This window comes from Oncorhynchus tshawytscha, linkage group LG04 (assembly GCF_018296145.1).
Source record: "Oncorhynchus tshawytscha isolate Ot180627B linkage group LG04, Otsh_v2.0, whole genome shotgun sequence".
Taxonomy (NCBI): domain Eukaryota; kingdom Metazoa; phylum Chordata; class Actinopteri; order Salmoniformes; family Salmonidae; genus Oncorhynchus; species Oncorhynchus tshawytscha.
This window is the reverse complement of record NC_056432.1, coordinates 39,358,903-39,370,945: the sequence shown is the minus strand read 5'-3', so window position 1 is coordinate 39,370,945 and position 12,043 is coordinate 39,358,903. Positions and strand designations below refer to the sequence as shown.

At 45.1% G+C, this 12,043-nt stretch overlaps 1 protein-coding gene across 2 annotated transcripts in view; it reads left to right on the top strand.

The window, feature by feature from the left end:
- Positions 1 to 5,146, top strand: part of LOC121846362 — a 7,167-nt gene extending 2,021 nt beyond the window's left edge. The window contains exons 1-7 of one of the 2 annotated variants that reach the window (XM_042320715.1): positions 111 to 344; positions 614 to 714; positions 2,359 to 2,519; positions 2,712 to 2,859; positions 3,088 to 3,213; positions 3,830 to 3,917; positions 4,104 to 5,146. In XM_042320715.1, coding sequence (XP_042176649.1) covers positions 2,449 to 2,519; positions 2,712 to 2,859; positions 3,088 to 3,213; positions 3,830 to 3,917; positions 4,104 to 4,351 — 681 coding nt within the window. In that variant the 5' untranslated portion in view covers positions 111 to 344; positions 614 to 714; positions 2,359 to 2,448 and the 3' untranslated portion in view covers positions 4,352 to 5,146. Of the gene's footprint in view, positions 1 to 110; positions 345 to 613; positions 715 to 2,358; positions 2,520 to 2,711; positions 2,860 to 3,087; positions 3,214 to 3,829; positions 3,918 to 4,103 lie in introns of those variants that run through there. The other variant, XR_006083230.1, reaches the window with a different exon arrangement.
- Positions 5,147 to 12,043: the final 6,897 nt, after the last annotated feature.

Genomic DNA, 12,043 nt, shown 5'->3' with positions numbered 1-12,043 from the left:
AAGAGACGGAGGGAGAGACGGAGGGGGAGACGGAGGGGGAGACGGAGGGGGAGACAGAGGGTGAGATGGAGGAAGAGAGAAATAGGGAGGGAAAGGGAAAGAGAGGGATGGGCCTGTGTGGAACAGAGAAACAAAGAGAGAGAGAGACAAATAAAGAGTGAGAGGGATGGACCTGTGGGAAACAGCGAGAGAACAGGAGAATGTAAGAAAAGATTGAAAGTGAACATGTTAGTCAAGAGGGACACTTAAATGCCTATTGCAGTCAGTGAGTGTTGTTGTTTTATAGGGTTGAAGAGGGTCGTCTACCAGAGAGGGACTGGCTGAAGATACAGCCCCTATCAGAGGTATTACATCAGATGATCTTACACCACAGACACTTATGTATTAAAATAAATACAGTAAATATCAGTTCACCGATGTCCAAATAGTACTCTATCTTGAAGACCGTAGTATTCTGAATCATACATAACTTTGCATGAGCAAAGGCAATATGTAATGATATCCATATTCATCGTGTTGCCGGTTTTCAGGTGCTCACATTGTATTTCCCCATGTTCTGCATTGGGATTGATTCTGAAATGATGTATGCCTGTGTTGTGTTCTCCCCCTGCAGCCCAGCAGACCGTCGCGGCCCCCATTACGACACAGTCCGTCTTCAAACTGGTGGAGGATATTGATGCTCTGAGAGAAGCCCTCAGCTGCACTGATTTGCAGGTATGGTGGCCCACGTGGATCATTTAGCCCTACTATATACACAACTTCTAATAAGCAACGTGTTGCCTATCATTAATCTAACGGTTTAATATAAGCCACTGTTGCAAACAGCCCTTTGTTATTTCCCATGACACATTGATGTAGTTGTTTCATTTTGTTGAGTTATGTTGCAGTAATGTCTAACCACACTGGGGTGTTGTAGTTTTTATTAAATGTAATATATTGGAGCACTTACGGTAGGCTATTCAAACACACCCTAGGCCTGGTACCTGACCTGACAGTCTCGCTGAACAAAAAGGTCATCCACACGTTGCCAGTGGTGGAAGAAGTACCCAACTGTCATACTTGAGTAAAAGTAAAGATACCTTAATAGAAAATGACTCAAGTGAAAGTGAGTCACCGAGCAAAACACTACTTGAGTGAAAGTCTAAAAGTATTTGGATTCAAATATACTGAAGTATCAAAGTAAAAGTATAAACAATTTCACATTCCTTGTATTAAGCAAACCAGATTTTTCTCGTTTTTATTTATTTACCGGCAGCCAACACTCAGACATAATTTACAAACTAAGCATTTGTGTTTAGTGAGTCCTCCAGATCAGAGGCAGTAGGGATGACCAGGGATATTCTCTTGCTAGGTGTGTGAATTGGACCATTTTCCTGTCTTGCTAAGCATTCAAAATGTAACGAGTACTTTTGGGTGTCGGGGAAAATGTTTGGAGTAAAAAGTCATTTTCTTTAACTGCATATATACACTGTGTACATAACATTAGGAGCATGTGCTCTATCCACGGCATAGACTGACTCAAATCAGATTTATTTACAAAGCCCTTTTTGCATCAGCAGATGTCACAAAGTGATTATACAGAAACCCATCTTAAAACCCCAAACAGGAAGCAATGCAGATGTAGAAGCACACTGGCTAGGAAAAACTCCCTAGGAAGGCAGGAACCTAGGAAGAAAGCTAGAGAGGCACCAGGCTCTAAAAGGTGGCCAGTCCTCTTCTGGCTGTGCCGGGTGGAGATTATAAGAGTACATGGCCAAGATGTTCAAGCGTTCATAGATAATCAAGGTGGTTATAGAGGGTGCAACCTCAGGAGTAAATGTCAGTTGGGTTTTCATAGCTGACCAGGGGAATCCAGGTGATAGCTATGATCCCTTATTGATGTCACATGTTAAATTCACTTCAATCAGTATAGATGAAAGGGAGGGGACAGGTTAAAGAATGATTTTTAAGCCTTGAGAGAATTGAGACATGGATTGTGAATTTGTGCCATTCAGTGGGGGAAAGTGCAAGACAAAAGATTTAAGTGCCTTTGAACTGGGTATGGTAGTAGATGCCAGGCACACCGATTTGTGTGCGTTAAGATCTGCAACACTTTTGGGTTTTACACGCTCAACAGTTTCCCGAGTGTATCAAGAATGATCCACCACCGACAGCACATCCAGCCAACTTGACACAACCGTGGGAAGCATTGGAGTCAACATGGGCCAGCATTCCTGTGGAAGGCTTTCGACACCTGCCTCGATGAATTGAGTCTGTTCTGAGTGCAAAAGGGGGCTGCAACTCAATATTAGGAATACTGGTGCCGGTTGTCTTTCTGAGCTGAGTATGTGTCGTCTACCTTTCCACCTGTCTGTCTAGGAGCTGGAGACACGGCTGGCCTCTCAGAAGGCCACCAGGGAGCAGCTGCACACCCAGATAACACAGTGTGAGGAGTTGGTCAGAAAGAGCATGGAGACCCTGGCTACCCTTGAGCTCCAGTACGCCCAACTCAAGTTCAGCGCCGGACCCGGTTCCGACAGGTACAGTCGAGCCACAGAAGAAAAAAAATACTTCTGTATCATCCATAGAAATAGAGGAGAAGATCTAAAGGTCCTTCAGATCTCAGGCCTCAGACCTTCTTCTCCAATGGGTTTTGCAAAAGGAGGCGAGGAGAGGGCATGCGAGGAATCGAGGAAACACAATTGAGATTCACCCTCTGTGTTTTTTTCAAGGTTTGAGCAGCTGAAGGTGGAAATGCAGGTGGAGCTTGAACAGGAAGAGGATTGTTGCAGCCAATGGGAAGCCAAGCTGGGCAAGGCCCAATCTGTGCTGCATGGGGTGGAGCAGGGTGTCAACAACCTGTTCTTCAGGATTAGCTGGGTGCATGTCATGGTAGTCATTTTAGATGGACAGCTCAGTCTCATCTGGCCCTTTCGTGGTCACCAAGAAAAACAATCCCCTGGTCACCTATCAGCCAGAAAATGTGTTTGGGCATTCCTCAAGGCTCTGTTCTTGGACCACTACTGTTCTCATTATAGAAACTAGCCCTTGGTGATGTTATTCAGGAATAGAGAGGATTCTAAAGCAAGTGTTTTTATCTTGCTTTAGGACTCTCCCAGGCAGTTGGGGGATCTGGATGCCACCGAGAAGCTGAGGGAAATCGGTGTCCGTCTGCTCACACTGCAGACCACAGCTTCAGAGAAGACTGAGGAAAACACTGCCGACCATGAGAAGGTGACACTGGTTTAATTTCCTTCCTTAGCTCTGATTGTCCTCCCCTAGCTCTCATCTCTGTCTACCTCTTCTCTGAGTCCGAGTCTCTCAACTCTCCCCTCAAAGATCGAGTTCTCACTTTTTCTTTCTGGTCTCACCTCTGATACTGTGGTCTCAGTTCATTCTCATCCCTTATCTGTCTCCCCTGTGGTCTCACCCTTCTCCCCTCTGGTCTCACCTCTTTGGTCTCACCCCTCTCCCCTCTGGTCTCACCTCTTTGGTCTCACCCCTCTCCCCTGTTGTCTCACCATTCTCCCCTGTAGTCTCACCCCTTTCCCCTCTGTTCTTACCCCTCTCCCCTGTGGTCTCACCCCTCTCCCCTGTGGTCTCACCCCTCTCCCCTGTGGTCTCACCCCTTTCCCCTGTGGTCTCACCCCTCTCCCCTCTGTTCTTACCCCTGTGGTCTCACCCCTCTCCCCTCTGGTCTCACCCCTCTCCCCTGTGGTCTCACCCCTCTGGTCTCTCCCCTCTGGTCTCACCCCTCTGGTCTGTCCCCTCTGGTCTGTCCCCTGTGGTCTCACCCCTCTGGTCTCTTCCCTCTGGTCTCACCCCTCTGGTCTCTTCCCTCTCACCTCAGGTGTGGAGCTTCCTGGAGCAGAGCATCATGATGGAGCCCAGAAACTTCAAAAGGGCCAGTAGCCCAGTGTACAACAGCGTCTCAGAAGGTATGTTTTTTTTCTTGGATGTATTGTTCTGCATGGCTTTAAGTCTATTGTAAACAACAGCTTATTAACAGCTGGTATCCATTCCTGCATGTTTGCATAATGGCTGTTTAGTGCTTTGCTAATAGTGTTTTCTGGTTTGTTGTGTCTAATAGCTCCTCTATCACCTGCTCCCTTCTTCCGTCTCAGACACGTTCCAGTTCCGCAGTCTGGAGGAGGACTGCACCCTGTCCCGCGAGGAGATCAAGTGTCGCAGTATCCATCTGATCGAGGCCCACCAACCCAAGAAGAAAGCCCGAGGGGCACCAAGAAGAGCTAGAGGCATGTTTCAGAGAGAAGGACCAGACAGCCTGACAGCTGTGGCCCTCTACATCCTACAGGGAGTAAGGCTGAGGAATAATAAACAGACTCATAGTATGATTTTACTCTCTTTGTAGTCTACTTCATACCTGAGTTTCTTACTGCTATGTTAAGGATCAGGGAGATTAGAGTAAGGTCTAGTTAACACAAAGTTATGTTTTTACAATCTCTCCGCCCTCTCTGCAATTAGGTAACACTTGCATACTTTGACACGGCAATTCATAAAATACATCATCTGGGATATATTCAAACTGTGGAAAAACAGTGCGCTGGAGTGCGATTGCACCTCTCATAAACCATTGGGTGGTGGCACTAAGCAGAACATTCTGAAGTGTTGAGTGTGTAAGACGGAGAGGGGGATATGGAACCGTGGTTGAATATGAAAGGCAGAAGAATATGAAAGTGATGGAAGAATCTGGTGATGAGATGAACTAGTAGGGGAGTTGAAAGAAGTGGTCATCTTGCTTAATGGCTCGGTTTGATATTTCCTTTGTTTAGAAGGCTATAAACATACAGAACTAATGATTCCCCCTCAGGAATAAACACACAATACAAACAGAACTTTGAATAGATAGACAGTTATTTAGGTGAAATTGGATCAGAGAGATGGAGACATGGATTGGCATGTGACTGAGAACAAGGGGTCAATATAATACTGTAATTGGGTCATGCATGGAGTAGATCAATGTGAAACATAGAGTCCGAAACTGCTTGAGGCAGGTGATACAGCGACTAGGGAGTTTCTGTATCTGGAACTAACCAAACTAAGCCTGCATCCCAAATGGCGCACCCTATTCTCTTTATAATGCACTACAGTTGAAGTCAGAAGTTTACATACACCTTAGCCAAATACATTTACGCTCAGTTTTTCACAATTCTTGATTCAATCCTAGTAACAATTTGCCCTGTCTTAGGTCAGTTAGGATCACCACTTTATTTTAAGAATGTGAAATGTCAGAATAGAATGTGCGTGTGTGTGTGTGTGTGTGTATACTATATATATAAACTCAGCAAAAAAAGAAATGTCCTCTCACTATCAACTGCGTTTATTTTCAGCAAACTTAACATGTGTAAGATATTTGTATGAACATAACAAGATTCAACAACTGAGACATAAACTGAACAAGTTCCACAGACATGTGATGAACAGAAATGGAATAATTTGTCCCTGAATAAAGGGGGGGTCAAAATCAAAAGTAACAGTCAGAATCTGGTGTGGCCACCAGCTGCATTAAGTACTGCAGTGCTCCTCCTCCTCATCGACTGCACCAGATTTGCCCGTTCTTGCTGTGAGATGTTACCCCACTCTTCCACCAAGGCACCTGCAAGTTTCCGGACATTTCTTGGGGGAATGGCCCTAGCCCTCACCCTCACCCACTGATCCAACAGGTCCCAGACGTGCTCAATGGGATTGAGATCCGGGCCCTTCGCTGGCCATGGCAGAACACTGACATTCCTGTCTTGCAGGAAATCACGCACAGAACGAGCAGTGTGTGCCCCCCTCTCCCCGCCCCCTCTTTTTACGCTGCTGCTACTCTCTGTTTATCATATATGAATAGTCACTTTAACTATACATTCATGTACATACCCCCTCAATTGGGACGACCAACCAGTGCTCCCGCACATTGGCTAACCGGGGCTACCTGCATTGTGTCCCGCCACCCACCAACCGCCAACCCCTCTTTTACGCTACTGCTACTCTCTGTTCATCATGTATGCATAGTCACTTTAACCATATCTACATGTACATACTACCTCAATCAGCCTGACTAACCGGTGTTTGTATGTAGCCTCGCTACTGTATATAGCCTCACTACTGTATATAGCCTGTATTTTTACTGTTGTTTTATTTCTTTACCTACCTATTGTTCACCTAATACCTTTTCTGCACTATTGGTTAGAGCCTGTAAGTAAAGCATTTCACTGTAAGTTCTACACCTGTTGTATTCGGCGCACGTGACAAATAAACTTTGATTTGATTTGTATGGCTGGTGGCATTGTCATGCTGGAGGGTCATGTCAGGATGAGCCTACAGGAAGGGTACCACATGAGGGAGGAGGATGTCTTCCCTGTAACACACAGCATTGAGATTGCCTGTAATGACAATAAGCTCAGTCCGATGATGTTGTGACAATGCCGCCTACAAGCCCTCAGACCAGCCTCTCACATTCGGTTGTGGTACAGCCCGGGACCGGACCAGGGTCTGTAGTGACGCCTATAGCACTGAGATGCAGCTGCATCGAGATCAGATCTCTGTAGATCTGTGACACAAAATGTGAAAAAAAGTAAAAGGGGTGTGAATACTGTCAGCCTTCAGAAGAAAGAGAAACACACTCGGTCATAAAGCATATAAAGTCCATACAGAACCCCTGGTAGAGAAAGTCAAAAAATAATGATTGAGAGAGCAGTAGCGATAGCTAGCAATATGACTTTTTTTTGTGGCCCGCCTTCCTCCCGTTTTCAAATAATTATTTATCTGATGTGCCCCCCCCCATCCTCACTCACCACAGCACTCTCCTCATCCCCTGTCCCTCCTCCACCTTCTCCTCCAAAATCACAGCCTCCCATATCATAAATTTTTAAGGGGAAAACAAAGCAGTTCCCTCAGGCAGCCAGGCAGGTATGTGGGTCACAGCGGAGCGGCAAGCAGCTCCAGTCAGAGAGCCCCTCTGGCTCACATGCGATATGTGCAGCATAAATGGCCAATTGGCCCCCGAGTAATTAAGATGTGGTGATGACGGTGGCATGCTGCTCAAATCAAATCACATTTTATCGGTCACATACACATGGTTAGCAGATGTTAATGCGAGTGTGGTGAAAATGCTTGTGCTTCTAGTTCCGACCATGCAGTAATATCTAACAAGTAATCTAACAATTTCACAACAACTACCTTCTACACAAGTGTAAAGGAATGAATAAGAATATGTACATAAAAATATATGAATGAGTGATGGTCGAACGGCATAGGCAAGATGCAGTAGATGGTATAGAGTACAGTATATACATATGAGATGAGTAATGTTGGGTATGTAAACATTATAAAAAGTGGCATTGTTTAAAGTGGCTAGTGATACATTTATTACAACAAATTTTCCATTGTTAAAGTGGCTAGAGTTGAGTCAGTATGTTGGCAGGAGCCACTCAATGTTAGTGATGGCTGTTTCACAGTCTGATGGCCTTGAGATAGAAGCTGTTTTTCAGTCTCTCGGTCCCCGCTTTGATGCACCTGTACTGACCTCGCCTTCTGGATGATAGCGGGATGAACAGGCAGTGGCTCGGGTGGTTGTTGTCCTTGATAATCTTTTTGGCCTTCCTGTGCCATCAAGTGGTTTAGGTGTCCTGGAGAGCAGGTAGTTTGCCCCCGGTGATGCGTTGTGCAGACCTCACTACCCTTTGGAGAGCCTTACGGTTATGTGCAGAGCAGTTGCCGTACCAGGCGGTGATACCGCCCGACAGGATGCTCTCAATTATGCATCTGTGAAAGTTTGTGAGTGTTTTTGGTGACAAGCCGAATTTCTTCAGCCTCCTGAGGTTGAAGAGGCACTGCTGTGCCTTCTTCACCACGCTGTGGGTGGACCATTTTAGTTTGTTTGTGATGTGTATGCAGAGGAACTTAAAACTTTCCACCCTCTCCACTACTGTCCCGTCGATGTGGATAGGGGGCTGCTCCCTCTGCTGTTTCCGATCATCTCCTTTGTTTTGTTGACATTGAGTGTGAGGTTATTTTCCTGGCACCACACTCCGAGGGCCCTCACCTCCTCCCTGTAGGCCGTCTCATCGTTGTTGGTAATCAAGCCTACCACTGTAGTGTCGTCTGCAAACTTGATGATTGAGTTGGAGGCATGCATGGCCACACAGTCGTGGGTGAACAGGGAGTACAGGAGAGGGGTGAGAACGCAACCTTGTGGGGCCCCAGTGTTGAGGATCAGCGGGGTGGAGATGTTGTTACCTACCCTCACCACCTGGGGGCGGCCTGTCAGGAAGTCCAGGACCCAGTTGCACAGGGCGGGGTCGAGACCCAGGTTCTCGAGCTTAATGACGAGTTTGGAGGGTACTATGGTGTTAAATGCTGAGCTGTAGTTGATGAACAGCATTCTTACATAGGTATTCCTCTTGTCCAGATGGGCTAGAGCAGTGTGCGGTGTGATTGCGATTGCGTCGTCTGTGGACCTATTGGGGCGGTAAGCAAATTGGAGTGGGTCTAGGTGTCAGGTAGGGTGGAGGTGATATGGTCCTTGACTAGTCTCTCAAAGCACATCATTCTTCAGTCAGTCAAATCAATGAGCCAAGGTTACGGTATGCAGTGTCTCTAATGGCATCCTATTCCCTAATAGTGCATTACTTTTGACCAGAGCCCTCTGTGGTCAAAAGTACAGTAGTGAACTATATAGAGAATTGGATGCCATTTGAGAGACTGACCTAATCAAGTGTATGCAGAAAACAAAATGTATTGATTACTCTCCATCCAATAGGCATGGCTTTCATGTAATAGACATTTTCTATACCGTATTGACACAAATTGAAGTACTGTTGGTTAAGAGGAACTTCTAACTTCTTCCAATGTCTCTCATGGTCAGTTGTCCAGCTGTAAAGATCTTTCCACCGGTGCTGCTGGCTCAGCTGTATTGTATTGGAGAACTACATCACTGGTTTTATTGTCTGGTGTCTGTGTAGTGGGATAACTACTCCACTGGTTTTATGGTCTGGTGTCTGTGTAGTGGGAGAATTACTTCACTGGTTTTATTGTTTGTGTAGTGGGAGAACTACTTCACTGCTTTTTTTGTGTAGTGGGGGAACTACTTCACTGGTTTTATTGTCTGGTGTCTGTGTAGTGCGGGAACTACTTCACTGGTTTTATTGTCTGGTGTCTGTGTAGTGCGGGAACTACTTCACTGGTTTTATTGTCTGTGTAGTGGGATAACTACTTCACTGGTTTTATTGTCTGGTGTCTGTGTAGTGGGAGAACGTGTAGTATCTAGCACAGGAGGCCGCTGAGGGGAGGAAGGCTCTTAAAACTTCTTATGGATACTTGGGACGGTAGCGTCCCACCTGGCCAACATCCGGTGAAATGGCAGAGCGCCAAATTCAAATTAAATGACTATAAATATTAAGCTGTCATGAAATCACAAGTGCAATACATAAAAATAAATCTTAACTTGTTGTTAATCAGATTTCAAAAGGGCTTTACGGCGAAAGCAAACCATGCGATTATCTGAGGACAGCGTCCAGCACACAAATGCATAACAAATCATTTTCAACCAGGGAGTTGCGACACGAATGTCAGAAATAGCGATATAATATATGCCTTACCTTTGAAGATCTTCTTCTGTTGGCACTCCAAAATGTCCCAGTTACATTACAGATGGTCCTTTTGTTCGATAAATTCCTTCTTTATATACTTAACTCAGTTTAGCTGGCGCGCTTCAGTCAATAATCCACTCGGTTTCCCTCCTTCAAAATGCATTCAAAATAATGGCCGGAACGACACGAATGGAATGGCATTAAACATGGAAACCATGTGCTTGATACACAGTATTTGATACCATTTCACTGATTCTGTTCCAGCCATTACAACGAGACATTCCTCCCCAATTTAGGTGCAACCAACTACTGTGCTGTCTAGGGAAGAGAATAGCCTGCAGTGTGTGTGCATGCCTGTTGAAATCCCATTGTCACGGCTGTCGAAAGAACTGGACCAAGGTGCAGCGTGGTGAGCGTACATATTCCCTCTTTATTTAGGATGACGCCAACAATAAACAATACAAAAACAACCGTGACGCTTAAGGCAATAGTGCCAACAAACAAAGACAACTTCCCAAACAGAAAGGAGGAAAAAGGACGACCTAAGTATGGTTCCCAATCAGAGACAACGATAGACAGCTGTCCCTGATTGAGAACCATACCAAAATCATAGAAAACAAAACATAGAATGCCCACCCCAAATCACACCGTGACCAAACCAAATAGAGACAATTAAAGGCTCTCTACGGTCAGGGCGTGACACCCATGCTTCGTTTTCAAGGGAATTTGGAAGAAATGTCAGACTAAAAGCAAGCTTCTTGATATCTCCTAGATGATCAATTCATCAACATTGATAGCCTGCTGTATTTATTTCTCTTTCTTTCTTTCTCTCTCTCTCAATTCAATTCAATTCAAGGGCTTTAATGGCATGGGAAACATATGTTAACATTGCCAAAGCAAGTGAAGTAGATAATAAACAAAAGGGAAATAAACAATAAAAATTAACAGTGAACATTAAAGTAATTTCAAACGTCATATTGTATCTATATACAGTGTTGTAAAGATGTGCAAATAGTTAAAGTACAAAAGGGATAATAAATCAACATAAATATGGGTTGTATTTACAATGGTGTTTATTCTTCACTGGTTGCACTTTTCTTGTGGTTACAGGTCACAAATATTGCTGCTGTGATGGCACACTGTGGTATTACACCCATTAGATATGGGACTTTATCAGAATTGGGTTTCTTTTCGGATTCTTTGTGGGTCTGTGTAATCTGAGGGAAATATGTGTCTCTAATATGGTCATACATTTGGCAGGAGGTTAGGAAGTGCGGCGGCCTCTCTCAATAGCAAGGCTATGCTCACTGAGTCTGTACATAGTCAAAGTTGTCCTTAATCTCTCCCTCGCTCTCTCTTACAGTCATGTCAGGAGAATGACCTTGACATGTTTCAAAGCTGAAGCTTGTCAAATCATAGATGTAATGAATGCTGATCTATGTCTCTTCTTCAAAACGCTTTTGTCTGAATGATGAACAGTGAAGACCTGACTCAGTGTGCAGCATTACAGATTCACCACACCCACACCTTGCCAGATTTTCTAACTTCTCTGAACTGACTAATACCGTGGACAGGTCAGACAAAGTTGGCATAACGTGTCAGATACTGTATGAATCATGCAGGCTTGCATCTCAGAGGGAACGCTATTTCCTATGCTTTTGAGCTCTATGTTCCCTGGTCAAAAGAAGTGCACTATATAGGGAATATGGTACCATTTAGGACGCATCCCGCAGTGAAACGTAATTCCTTTCCCAGGTATGTGCCAGTCTCCTACCTGCTGTACATGGTAAGGTCCTCTGTGTAACAATGCGATGTGGAGGACAATACAGTAGGACTGTGTGTGTGTATGCGTGTGCATGTGTGTGTGCATGTGTCTGTGTGTGTCTGTCTATGGGTAATGATAATGACATCCACCTAGGTCAGGGCCCAAGTCCCCAGACGGCTAGGGGGCAGTTCAGTAATTAAGCCTTGTTGATGGGGAAAATAACCAGCTGACAGCAGGTTAGAGTGAGAGGCAGCTGAGCATGCCACCACACACGCACACACACACACACACACACACACACACACACACACACACACACACACACACACACACACACACACACACACACACACACACACACACACACACACACACACACACACACACACACACGACATCAGGTGGCATGTTGGTGGATCAGAGCGAGAAAGATTGAGCGGCGAAATTGGGTTTTTCTTTATAAATGCCTGTGCTTTCTACTGCCTGGTACGCAGATCTGGTTATGTGATTGTGTCCCCTTTAATACTACCTGGGTTGACCTATTCAGAGGCAGGAAGCCTTGATTTCCTGGCTTCTTGGAGTGAACAGCAGAAGATGGCAGCTGGCTACACAAGACTAAAGATCAGCCAACTCAGTAACGCCTTCTCAATCTGGTGAACAAAATATGATTTATGTTGTTAATTAAATGTATACAAGATCAAGC